We start from the raw sequence: 12,996 nt of genomic DNA, 5'->3' as shown, positions 1-12,996 counted from the left end.
CTTACTGGCCCTTCCTTACAAAGAGAAAGTGCAGTGGCAGGAGGCACCCAGTCAGACAAAGAACCACAAACAGACCCTCAGTCGTCTCCTCTCAGGATATCCAGGCCCTCCATCTCCACTCTGATAATTTGCTAAAATAATGCCTTAACTCACTGTTATCTGAATACCAGAAATTTAAGAGTAGATGATGGTGGAGTGGTAATGTCACCGGGCTCGTAATTCAGAACCATGGAGCACCACAATTTACATCCAACCATCCCAAATGGTAAAATTTGAATTCAACAAAATCTAGGATGGAAACTAACCTAATTGTGAGCATGTTTAGAGAGGCAATAAAGATGGCCCAGCCAATGATGCTGACATCCCATGAATCCCATTTGTATATGTAAGCATCTTAATACTACGATGCATCTCATTTGATGTATACATTAATATCGAGACCTACTTGACATAAATTAAGACAATTAACTCTCCTACTCCTTCAGCAAATGCTGATAGAGAAGCCGAGGCCATGTATAGATTCAGTTGACCTGCTCCTCAAGGTCAAGGAATAACCCAATTCTGGTTATCTTTATTCTCAAGTAAAAGACCAAGTCAAGTTGAAGCCCAAACCTGGCTGTCCTGATATTTGAGATAAAGGGGTGGGATAAATATCATGAATAAAGTAAATACCATGTCCTTAGGATGTACTTCTTTCTCTTTAGGGGGATCCTTTTTAACAACAGGTTCAGTCTTCACACTGGTCTTGTTCTGCTGTTGAGGTGGAGCAGGCACAACAGGTTTACTTTTGATTTTTGGTGGTGTTGGGGCCTTCGGAGTTTCAGAGACAGGCTGCTGCTCTTGTTTCTTTTGCTGTCGCTCCTGTTGCTGTTGCTGACTTATTGACATGGCCTGAATTGTCATCTGTTGGGCCTGGGCAAAGAAAACACTTATCAGATTGATGTTGCTTAACACGGGGCAGACAGGTAAATGACTCCACAGCAGCCATGTGTCACAGAAAACTGACTTTTACTTACAACAATAAAGATCTTATCTTGTGGACTGGGGATTCTGTAAAGGTTGGTAAAGACAAAGGTGATAAGGGATACGGAAAAACATCAAATAAGCTGAATCTTATGCAAGGTGGGATTTGTGGAGAGTGGGGAATGGGAGGCCATGAAGGGATATGTTGGTGTGATCAAGACTGAAACATGACAAAGGATTTCAACACTAATACATATGGGACATGATAGAGCCACACAGTGATACCGATATGGAAATAAGCAGTCTCAATAGTGACTAGGATGTTGGGTTTGATGCTCAACTCAGCTTGAAACAGAATTAAGAAGTCATGACAAGCTACTAAACTACAGGATGGCATGGGGGCTCAGTGGTCAGTACTACTGCCTCAAGTGTCGTGGAAATGGGTTCGATTCCACCCTCAGGTGACTGACCGTGTGGAGTTTGCTCTGTGTCTGCATGGGTTTCCTCTCTGTACTGCAGTTTCCTCCCACAGTCCAAAGATGTGCAGGTTAGGTTAATTAGCCATACTAAATTTCCCTGTGGTGTCCAGGGTGTGAAGGCTAGGTGGATTAGTTATGGGGATACAGTGGGGAGCTGGGTTGCTCTTTGGAGGGTCAGTGCAGACTTGTTGGGAATAGTGGCCTCCTTCTGTAAGAGGAAGACCGCAAGCTCCATTCCATCCTTGCCTGGCAAGGATGTCAAAGTCTTGGAGAGTGACCATGGGAGATATCAAGAGGAGGAATGTTATTTCCTTTGACAAATTAGATATGTTGGGATTGCTGTCTGTGGAATAGAAATGGCTAAAGACAGGAATCATAGAATATCTACAGTGTGGAAGCAGGCCATTTGGCCCATCAAGCCCTTTATTGACCCTGCAATTCCCATAGCCTATCCATTTAACTTGCACATCTTTGGACTGTGGGAGGAAACCGGAGCACCCAGAGGAAACCCATGGGGAGAAGGTACAAATTCCACACAGCCAGTCACCCAAGGGTGGAATCGATTCCAGGTCCTGGTGCTATGCAGCAGCAGTGCTAATCACGGAGCCATTGTACACCCTGTAGGTCATAATTTTGATAGGAATTGATAGAGTAAATAAAGAGAAACTGTCTGCAGTGGCAGACTGATCAGTAACCACAAGGACACAAATTTAAGAACCAGTGACAGACTGCAAATTATTTTTAAGCAGCTAATTGTGATCTGGAATTTTCTGTTAGAAAGAATAGAATTCAATGTAATTTTCAAAAGGGAATTGGATAAGTATTTGAAAGGGAGAAACTTGTAAGAGAGTAGGATGAATGAGTAGCACTCTCGGTAAGTCAGCCAACCACGTGCACATTCATGTGAACATGAACAGAAGTCTTCAAAATGCTAATTTTAGACCCTATGTGGTCATGGCTGATATTAGCTACCTCAGTGCAGATTGGGGATGGAACTCCAGATTGTTCCTTTACGAGGCTATATACCTGTTGGTCCTGAATTCAAGTCCCTTTTCAAGCTCTGCTTTGAACAGAGAATTCTTCTTGAGAGGGAATGATGAAATGTTCTTAATCTAGAAAGTTATTTCTGATTCTCTCTCTATGATGCTGTCCGACCTACTGATTATTTTCAGCATTAATAATTTTTATTTAGAGGGTAATGGGAATCTGTAAGGGTGGTCAAGGCAGAAACCCTCATAACATGGAAGAAGTATTTATGTGTGTTCCTGAGGTGTTAAAGCATACAAGGCCATAATGTGGGATTAGAATAATTAGGTGGTCATTTTTGACCAGTGCAGACATGATGGACAGGAGCGCCCTTTTCTGTGCTTGTAAATCTCTAGACACTATGTAAAGGGGAAAACAAATAGAGGTGATCAAAATTATCGCAATTGTATACAACATTGTGTATAACAGACAGCAAGGCAATCAAGGGGCATAGGAAAGCTGAATTGAGACATTTTTACAACAAGCCTTTTATTAACCAGCACCTATGGGACCAGGAGTGTGCCAGCTGATCAAATATTCCAGATAATCAAGAGGTACGCATAACTGCAGTAAACCCTAACCAAGTGAAGCTTTGAGACATCAACATCCCTCAAATAAAAATCTATGTAGAAACATCCAAACACCTCCTCAAATCAATGTAAAAACATACAGTCACTAATAGAAACATAATGCAGGGGGTATGCACATCACTGTTATACTTTATTGACAGCATAAATACACAGACATCGCAGTCGATATTTGAAGTATATAACTTTTGCCAATTTATCAAGAATGCCAGTTAAAACAGTTTATTGTATATTGAATGGTGAGGCTATATAGCTTGTTCCTGCCCCTCTATCTGATTTCAGATGTTTTTAGTCTTGGACATATTTGAATAGCTCAGCACTATACTGAGGATGACCTTTACTCACAATAGCAAAGGAAGTAATGTCGCTTGTTCTTCAAATAGATTTACTGTGTATTGATCTATCAGTCTGTATAACAGTTTCATCTCCCTGCATTCCTTGATTCAGTTGGCTATAGATCCATATTTCACAGTATGCAACTGTCAATAGTTTGGCCAATGTGCGACCTCTACACTCACCAGTAAGAGTGCTTGCTGATTGATGAATGTCTGCTGCTGTGCTGTGAGTTGGGATGAGTCAATTTGTCTTTCAGGTTGGCGCAATTGAGGTGGTGCATACTGAGAAGTCTGGTGCAGCGGTGCCATCTGAGGTACACTGGTGTGTGGCATCATCATTGCTGTAAAGAAAGGGTCATAGTCAGAAATGAACAATTCACTGAAGCTAGCAAAACATGGATAAGTACCATTAATACACAATTACCAGGAAAACATAACTGAAGACAGTAAGAGGGATCCTTCCAGTCCCAAAAACATGTACTCCCTTTCATTAAAATAATGACTGACCCATTCTAAAAATCTATTAGATTTTTTGTGGTATTGTGGACACTCTGAGTACTTGAGTCCATATTTATTGGGAGGGGGATTGAACAGGATAGGATATAATCCCACATGTGAGCAATCCAAACTCAGCAAGACCATTTGAATTTAATGCTGAATTCAAACAGACACCATTTTCAGTGGAGCATAGGTCTCAACTCTCAGTATGGGAATTGGTGCTAAATGCTCTTGAAAGATAGATACATTCTGCAGAACTGTCGTAACACTTTAAACAAAAATGAAAAACTGCCTGCCTGTGAGATTTGAAAACGAAATGTTTAGCAGTTTCAATTGCTGCTTCTTGACATAGCCCAAAGTCTCATCATTATAGCATTGGCTGTTTTATATTTCCATAACCTATCATCACAAAGGATGTTGTAAATTCACAATTTGATTGACAACTTGAAGATTTTATTAAAAGATTAGCCACCCTTGATGTGATGTTATGAACACAAATGTTTGATTTTATTTAGGATTAAGTACTTCAGGGGATTGAAATGTATTGAAGGACTCCTCCTCTTATTGAACAGGTGCCATTGCTATACAATGAACCCTTCAAAGGTTTAGAACTTAATGACATCTCAGCATGGCTCCTGAGGTCTGTTTCTGATGGATATTGGGTGAATTGAAGGGAGTAAGGACAAAGTATGGTGTTTGGCTGTGGTTGTATGGCACTAAGTTGGTATTGGGGATATAACAGACCTTGAGAATATGTGAGGGCATGGAATTGATTCTGGGTCTTCATGAGCTGGAATATTTGGCATGAAGAGTGAATGGGGGCTGAGGGTTTGTGAAGGATGAGAGTTAGAGGGCCAAAATTTAACAAACAGCAGGGACAAAGTGCTAGAGAACCAGTTTTCTAATCAACCAGCCAGTCCCTGTGGCTGCCACTGATCTGAATCTGGAGCAGTAGGTTAGACTATCAGATCATAAGATATAGGAGCAGAATAGGGCCTTTCAGCCCAATGAGTCTACTTCGTCATTTGATCACAGCTGGTATATTTTTCAACCCCATTCTCCACATAACTCTTGATCCCCATTCTAATCAAGAACCTATCTATCTCTGTCTTAAATACACTCAATCACTTGGTGTCTACAGCATTCTGCAGCAATGAGTTCCACAGATTCCCCACCCTCTGGCTGAAGAAATTCTTCCTCATCTCAGTTCTAAAGTGTCGTCCCCTCTCTCTGAGGCTGTGCCCTCAGGTTCCGATCTCTCTTTCTATTGGAAACTTCTTCTCTGTATCCATTTTATCCAGGCCTCTCAGTGTTCTGTAAGTACAATGCCAGATTTGTCAACTGCCCCTTATATGACAAGCCCTTCATCCCCAGTATCATCCTCTGGATCCTCTCCAAGGCCAGTGCATCCTTTTTGGACAATGGGCCCAAAAAGGCTCACATTATTCCAAATATGGTCTGACCAGGGGCCTTATGCAGCCTCAGCTGTTTCTCTCTGCTCTTGTATTCTAGCCCTTTCAAAATGAATTGACTCCATCCTACAAAAACACAGTATTTAAATTAAGAAATCTGAACACTGAAATACCATTTATAGCACCAAAGCTGAAAAAAGTAAAACAAAAATTGTCATAAATTAGCCAGTTGTTTACATAAAACCATGATTTGGAGATGCCAGTGTTGGACTGGGGTGTACAAAGTTAAAAATCACACAACACTAGGTTATAGTCCAACAGGTTTAATTGGAAGCACTAGCTTTCGGAGCGATGCTCCTTCATCAGGTGATTGTGAAGGGCTCAATCGTAACACAGAATTTATAGCAAAAATTTGCAGTGTGATGTAACTGAAAGTATGCATTGAAAAATCAATTTTACAATGTATAATTTCAGTTACATCAGAGTCAGCAGAACAAGGCAACCCAATGGACCAAACAGGAAGAAGCAGAATCATGGGTCACAACGGTGCAGAGTAAAACTAGCAGAGAAATGGTGACTGTAAGGACAACTTATTTCCAAGGTCCAGCCACTCTGATACGGAGCCAAAATGAGTCAGGAGAAACAGGGTAAAGTGTCAGACATCCGAAAGAAAGTATAGAATTCAGTCAGAAAGATACGAAAATTAGTTGAAACAAAATAACAGTACTGTGCTGAAGAAAAGGAGTGACCGATTCCCAGATCATATAGTTTCCAGCTCAGGTTTTCAAAGAGAATGAGTGAGCACGTTGTACATGTCCCAAACTCCAGTTTTCCAAAGATTTATTTGATTTTAGTTTGAGAAATTGTGCATGTCATCATGCTATGTAAGAAAGGTGAAAGAGGGAAACCACAGAATTATAGATCATGCATTCTAATAACTGAATCAGCCAATTACTAGAGTCAATAATTAGGGATATATAGATGGGAAAACTTTAATTTTCAGCACACCAGAGAAAACCAGCATGGATTTGTAAAGGCGAGAATGTTTTAATTAAATTTGTTGAAGAGGTGACTCAAGTAGTGAACAGGAAAATAGCTATGGATGTTGTTATTATGGACCTCCAAAAACATTTGTAATGGTCCCTTTGAAAAGACAATTAGCTAGTGTTGGAACTCAGAGAATTTAAGGCAAATTATTGACCGATCAGAAGGAGACACAGAGTAGGATGATGGTTAAGTTCTCGAATAGGCGATTTGTGCTGTTCTATAGGTTCTGTGCTGGGGCTTTAACCATTCATTAATGACTTTGATTTTTTTTTAATTCATAGGATAAAGGTGTCACTGACTGGGCCAGGATTTATTGCCCATTATTAGTTGCCCTTGAGAAGGTGGTGGGGAACTGCCTTCTTGAAACACTGCAGTCCATTTTTTGTAGGTAGACCAACAATGCTGTTAAAGGAAGAATTTCCAGAATTTTGACCCAATGACATTGGGTTGTTGATATGTTTCAGTGACATGGTTCTAAGTTCTTCTAGATAACAGGGTTTTGAACGTGCTTTCTAAGGAGTCTTAGTGAATTTCTGCATTATATCTTGTGAAAGATACACATTGTTGCTACTGAATTAGTGTTTGGAGGGGGGTATTTTTTGTAGATATAGTGCCAATCAAGGGGCTGTTATTTTCTAGATGGTCAAATGTATTGAGTGTTATTGGAGCTGCATCCATTCAGGCAAGTAGGGAGTATTCCATTATACTCCTGACTTGTGCCTTGTTGATAATAGAATCATAGAATCCCTACAATGTGGAAACAGGCATTCCAGCTCATCAAATCCACAATGTCCTCCGAAGAGCATCCCACCCAGAACCACCCCTTATCCTATCTCTGTAATCCTTCATTGCCCATGGCAAATTCCCCCTAGTCTGAATATATGGGCAATTTAGCATGGTTGATTCACTATTCCTGCACATCTTTTGACTGGTGGACAGGTTTTGGAGAGTTAGTGGTGAGTAACTTACTATAGGATTCCAAGTTCCTGACCAGTTCTTGTAGCCACTATATTTATATAGTGAGTCCAGTCCAGTTTCTGGTCAATGATAACTCCCAGAATGTTGATAGTAGGGGCTTTAGTGATAGTAATGCCATTGATTATCAAGGGGTAATGGTTAAATTCTCTCTTGTTGGAGACGGTCATTGTTTGGCACTTGTGTGATGTAAGCATTACTTGCCACTTGTCTGAATGTATTTGAGATCTTGTTGCATTTGGGTATGGACTGCTTCAGTACCTAAGGAGTTGGGAATAGTGCTGAACATTGTGCAATCATCAGTGAACATCCCCATTCTGACCTTATGATGGAGAGAAGATCATTGATAAGCAACTGAAGATGGTTGGGTCTAGGACACTATCCTGAGGAACTCCTGCAGAGTTATCCTGGAGCTGAGATGACTGACCTCCAACAACCAGAATGTTCTTCCTATGCTCCAGGTATGACTCCAACCAGTGGAAAGTTTGCCCTGATACCCATTGATTCATTTTGCTAAGGCTCCTTGGTGTTATTCTTGGTCAACTGTGACCTTGATGTCAGCATCATTAAAATAAAACTGTAATGAGGTCAGGAGCTGGCTCTAGTGGATCCCAAACTAAGTGTCAGTGAGTAGGTTATTGCCATAGAAATGCTGTTTGACAAATTGATCATCAAGAATAGTGTAGTTATTGGTTGGGCTGGATTGTCCTGCTTTTTCTGGATGGGACCTACTTGTGTAATGTCCACACTGTCAGGAAGATGCCAGTGTTGTAATTGTGCTGGAAAAGCTTTACAAGGGCATTGCAATTTCTGGGGCACAGGTCTTCAGTATTATTGCCAGAATGTTGTCAGGGCCCATTGCCTTTGTAGCATATAGTGCCTCCAGATGCCACTACTTAGAAGTCTGACAACTAAACTTGTTTGGATTTGCCCAAAAGATCCTTGATCCTCAGGAAAGCCTACTTAAGCACCTGAATAGCATTTAAGTCTTTTCATTCAACTCATGGGATATGGGCATTGCTGGCATATATTGCTCATTCCTAATTGACCTTGAGAAGGTGGTGATGATCCACAAATATTTTAGCGGGCCATCCCTAAAAAAGACTCCTGTTGACTCTCCCTGCTGAGTGAGATCCCTGTCTCCTCAAGCCTAGGAAATCTGGGACTGTTTTCCACAAACAACAAATGATACATGATCCATTGCAAACTTTAAATTTGGGGTTGGTATATTTTTGTCCACTGAAGGTAAAAAGAGCCATGGGGTAAAAGTGGGTTTAGGGAATCACAGATGAACCAGAATTTCACTAAATGGCACTGAAAGGGTTTAGAGCTTCCTTCTGTTTTATAATACCCTCATTAAAGATTAGGATGGAAGCTTTTATTCTTCAAATCTTCCAGAGTTTGTATAAGGAATTCTTCAACTTAAGATTCAGCAATAGTGAGTTAGTGGCCCAGAAATACATTGATGCCAGCCTACCCAATAATGGACCTTCTGTGGCGGCATGGTGGCTCAGTGGTTAGCACTACTGCCTCACAGTGCTAGGGGTCCGGGTTCAATTCCAACCTTGGGCGACTGTCTGTGTGAAGTTTGCATATTCCCCCTGTGTCACTGTGGGCTTCCTCTGGGTGCTCCAGTTTCCTCCCAAATTCCAAAGATGTGCAGGTCAGGTGAATTGGCCATGCTAAATTGCCCATAGTGTTCAGAGATGTGTAGGTTAGGTGCATTAGTCAGGGGTAAATGTAGAGTAATAGAGTAGGGGAATGAGTCTGGGTGAGTTACTCTTTGGAGGGTTGGTGTGGGCTTTTAGGCCGAAGGATTTGTTTCCATACGATAGGGATTCTATTCTAATATCACAGCAGCAGACTGCAGACAACAGGATATCTCCAGGCTGACTGGTGAGTGAAGTGAGCGAATTTGGGACTGCTGTCTCAGTGATAGTGTTTCAAGAGAAAGTGACTGAGGGGTAAGAATTGAATATAAAGAGGAGAGCTGAGTGATTGAGAGAATTCAGAAGAGGAAGGTCCATCAGGCAACTGGGATGGAGACATCAATTAGAAAGATACAATCTGTGCCCTGTAATTTTAATGTGCACTCAAAAAAGGCAATGCTCAGTCTAGGTCCATGATTGGGTAAACATTTTGTAACCACTTAATGGTAGCCCTGTTAAAAGCTGCCAGTTTAATCACATGCGGAACAGATTTGGATGCAGACAGGCCAGTGACATGTGGATCCAAGGCTTCTCATTTTGCATATATACCTCAAACAAGCATGATGCCTCTTATTTGCACATGTAAAGACTTTAAAGACTATAAAAGACTTTTATAGCACTTTAATGCTGAAGCTGTCTTCTCGCTGTACCAATACAATGGACTACACAGTTCTTGCACATCATCAGCTCAATCCTATTGAGAACAGAGGGTACCTGCACCTTTAGAGGAATAGCGTGATTGACCGTGGTAATACTGACAGTACGAAGATACCACATAGATCACGGGATAGAGAGAAGAACTTACTTGGCATTGGTGGTGCCATTGGTTGCATCATAGGAACAGTCTGCATTGCAGGCATTGGTTGCATTACAGGTACTGGCTGCATTGGTGGCATTAAAGGCATGGTCTGATAAGCAGGTGCAGGGGGCATTTGTGACATTGCTGGAACACCTGAACAAGAAAGAAAGGAAATGATTACCTATCCTCCCAATCTTCTATATTGTTGCAATGCTCTGCATCCTCACACCTTACAATAGAAACGTGTCTTTGCCAGACAGATTCTGAAAATTGTGTCAGTGAGTCAAGTGTGCTCGAATCAAAACAAAGAACTGTTGATACAGGAAATCTGAAAACAAATCAGAAATCGCTGAAGAAACTCTAAGGGAGAATCACTGAAATATTACTCTACTTTTCTTTCCACGTATGCTACCCAGACCTACTGAATTTCTGCTTTGAGTCAACTGTGTTGTTGGAATCACCCTGTAATGAAAGGCCCACGTGAGGTATTTGTGTCAGTTCCTTCTGATCTGAAGCTGAACCAAAACTAACTGACCTCTTAGCATGGATAACATGGTATGCAGAGGTAAATAATACTTGTAAATAGGTAATTTCGCTTTCTCTCCTTTAGCACTGCAAGCATATTTGAGCACTTTCAAAAGCAACTTAAAAGTCTATTGGAAAATATTCAAAAAGAAATTGCAGGGCATTGGGGAAGTGCAGTGGAGGGGGACTAATTGGACATTTTCACACATCCACTACAAGTGTGATGGGGTAAATGATCTCCTCTGTGTTTTGAGATTCTAAGGGAACAGGCCTAAAACTAGCAGTCTGTACATAAGCTGGCTTTGCCTAGGGACAAGGACAGAAATAACAGTTTAGAGTGCTGCTCCTGGCCCAGGTTCTGGTCTCCCCCTAACCCAAACACAGTAAGCCTCTCGTGTATTGAACCCTGGTTACTGAGCCCTCATTTACCCCTGTCCTGGGCCCTGGCTCTCGTACTGTAATGTTTGAGTCCAAACTGATGGACTGATGATCATCTGATACTGGTGCAGCTTGAAATGAAGAGGGTAATCCTCCTATAATAACTTGTTGGGTGACGGTTGAAGCACAGTACAGCAACTTGAACAGAGGTGAATCACGTGAATTCACAACATCATGTGTGTTTAGACTGCAAGTATCTGATTGAATCACAGTATTGTGAATTGATCACTGCACAATATTTAATATTTTTGGCCAGTTGGAGCATTAAGGACACTTGAATTGTTTTAACATTGTTTCTAATGGCTCATTTCTGAAAGGTTTACTTTCCAATCATAATTAAACTGTTCAAAATGCAAGCTTCCAATTTGTTCATTTATCTCTGGCATACTTCTGGGTGAGAGAGTACTTGTACTAAACTGCTTACACCATTCCCATTTTGCACATGACGTGAATGAAAACCTCATGTCACGTGTACTCAAGCACGGAAGTCGAGGATTACAGTGAAAAGTTTCCAATGTTGCCCCACACTGCACTATCTTAGGTACAAAGTACCTAGGTACAAATCTTAGACACAAAATAGAGAAATAAGGAAAATAATGACCACATCAAAATGGGAAAAATCGGGTGACTTCCATTTATATAGCATTGGTCATTTCCAGAAAAGACAATTACAAAGGTATTAATGATAAGGTATTATACAGGATATTTGGACAGCTGAGCATTGCAATGTTAAAAGTTTGTGATCCATTGACTGCTGTGGCTCCACTGGTAACAATTTTAAACCTAACTCATAACTTTCTGGGTTCAAGACCCCAACTGAAGTTTAAGTACAAAAAGTTGGAGGTGTCATTGTTTGCATGAGATGTTAAACTGTGGCTCCATGCACTTGGTCTGGGGAATGTGAAGAGCCCATGGCAAAGAAAGCATGAGTCCTTGTGTGTTCTCAGCTGGTGTTCAACTCAATATTTATTCTTCAATCAACATCACAAACTCTTTTCATTATAATATTGCTGTTTGTGGACTGCATACAAATTAGCTGTCATATTTCTTACATTACAACACTGACTGCACGTCAGCAGTATCTCATTCGCTGTACAGTACTTTCACAGGTCGAGTGGTCAGGAGAAATGCAAGTCCTTTCTTCTATTAGTGTGTCTGCCTCAGAACCAATTATGGATTTGGAAGAGATTGAAGCTGGCATTAACTTCTGTAATTTTCAACAATTGATGCTCAATCAGCTGATTTTGTCACTTGCTGCTTAGAAAGGGCAAATTGTCTTCTTGTGAACACAATATAACTGTCATGAATTTCTGAACTGGTATTAATCGAGTGAACATTAATCTTTACTCAGGCTGCTTTGCTGACTCCGTACATCTCTCATCTTTAGAGATGCTTCTGAAATCAAACTCTTTGATAAAGCATTTTATCTTCTGTCCATTGTTTCTGTGTTAATTTATGTTTGTGAAGCTCCATGGGATATTTTATTCCATAAAGATGCTATATAAATGGAAGTCATCCAATCTTCCCCATTTTGTTGTGGTCGTTATTTTCTTTATTTCTCTATTTTGTGTCTAAGATTTGTGCCTAGGTACTTTATAATTAAGATGGCGCCATGTGGGACGACATTGTAAACTTTTCACTATACTCCTCTATTTCTGTACTTGAGTACACATGACAATAAACCTAATTCAAATTCTACTTCAGTTTCCAGACTGCACTTCAACAGTTCGGAGAGGTTACCAATGGAAGCATAAAGACTTAAATGCAGAGAGTTCACACAGAGTAAAGAGTAAATGTCAAAAATTACATGTTTGAGAGTGTGTTGCTGGAAAAACAATGTCAAAAATTACATACCCATTGAGTAGTTAGGGACCATTGGCACACCTGTGTATGAAGTAAGACAGACTTTACTTCAACCAGACCTTGAGCACATCACAGTCAGCATTCAACTAATCACTCAGCTCACTCTTCACATCCACATCCACCTCACACCCAAATCCTGCCTCACACTCAAATCCCACCTCACACCCAAACTGATACCAACCTCACATCTGGTTTCACCTTACACCTGCCTCCACCTCAACTGTCCTTACTTCACACTCACTCCCATTTCACACTTGCCTACCACTCACTCACCTCCTAACTAACACATGCATCTGGACTCACATTCACCTTTTGCCCCACATTTACAATTCTGCCTCAC

At 40.8% G+C, this 12,996-nt stretch overlaps 1 protein-coding gene across 1 annotated transcript in view; it reads right to left on the bottom strand.

Moving 5' to 3' along the window:
- The window catches only part of LOC122562332 (unconventional myosin-XV-like), a 447,653-nt gene that overhangs the window by 133,606 nt on the left and 301,051 nt on the right, over nucleotides 1-12,996 (bottom strand). The window contains exons 34-37 of the mRNA XM_043715207.1: nucleotides 12,648-12,677; nucleotides 9,837-9,983; nucleotides 3,574-3,731; nucleotides 673-912 (exon numbers count right to left, since the gene is read on the bottom strand). Of these exons, the coding sequence (XP_043571142.1) occupies nucleotides 673-912; nucleotides 3,574-3,731; nucleotides 9,837-9,983; nucleotides 12,648-12,677 (575 nt within the window). The remainder of the gene's footprint in view (nucleotides 1-672; nucleotides 913-3,573; nucleotides 3,732-9,836; nucleotides 9,984-12,647; nucleotides 12,678-12,996) is intronic.

The sequence above is a fragment of the Chiloscyllium plagiosum genome, chromosome 24 (genome assembly GCF_004010195.1).
Source record: "Chiloscyllium plagiosum isolate BGI_BamShark_2017 chromosome 24, ASM401019v2, whole genome shotgun sequence".
Lineage (NCBI taxonomy): Eukaryota > Metazoa > Chordata > Chondrichthyes > Orectolobiformes > Hemiscylliidae > Chiloscyllium > Chiloscyllium plagiosum.
This window is presented reverse-complemented; position numbering and strand designations above follow the sequence as displayed.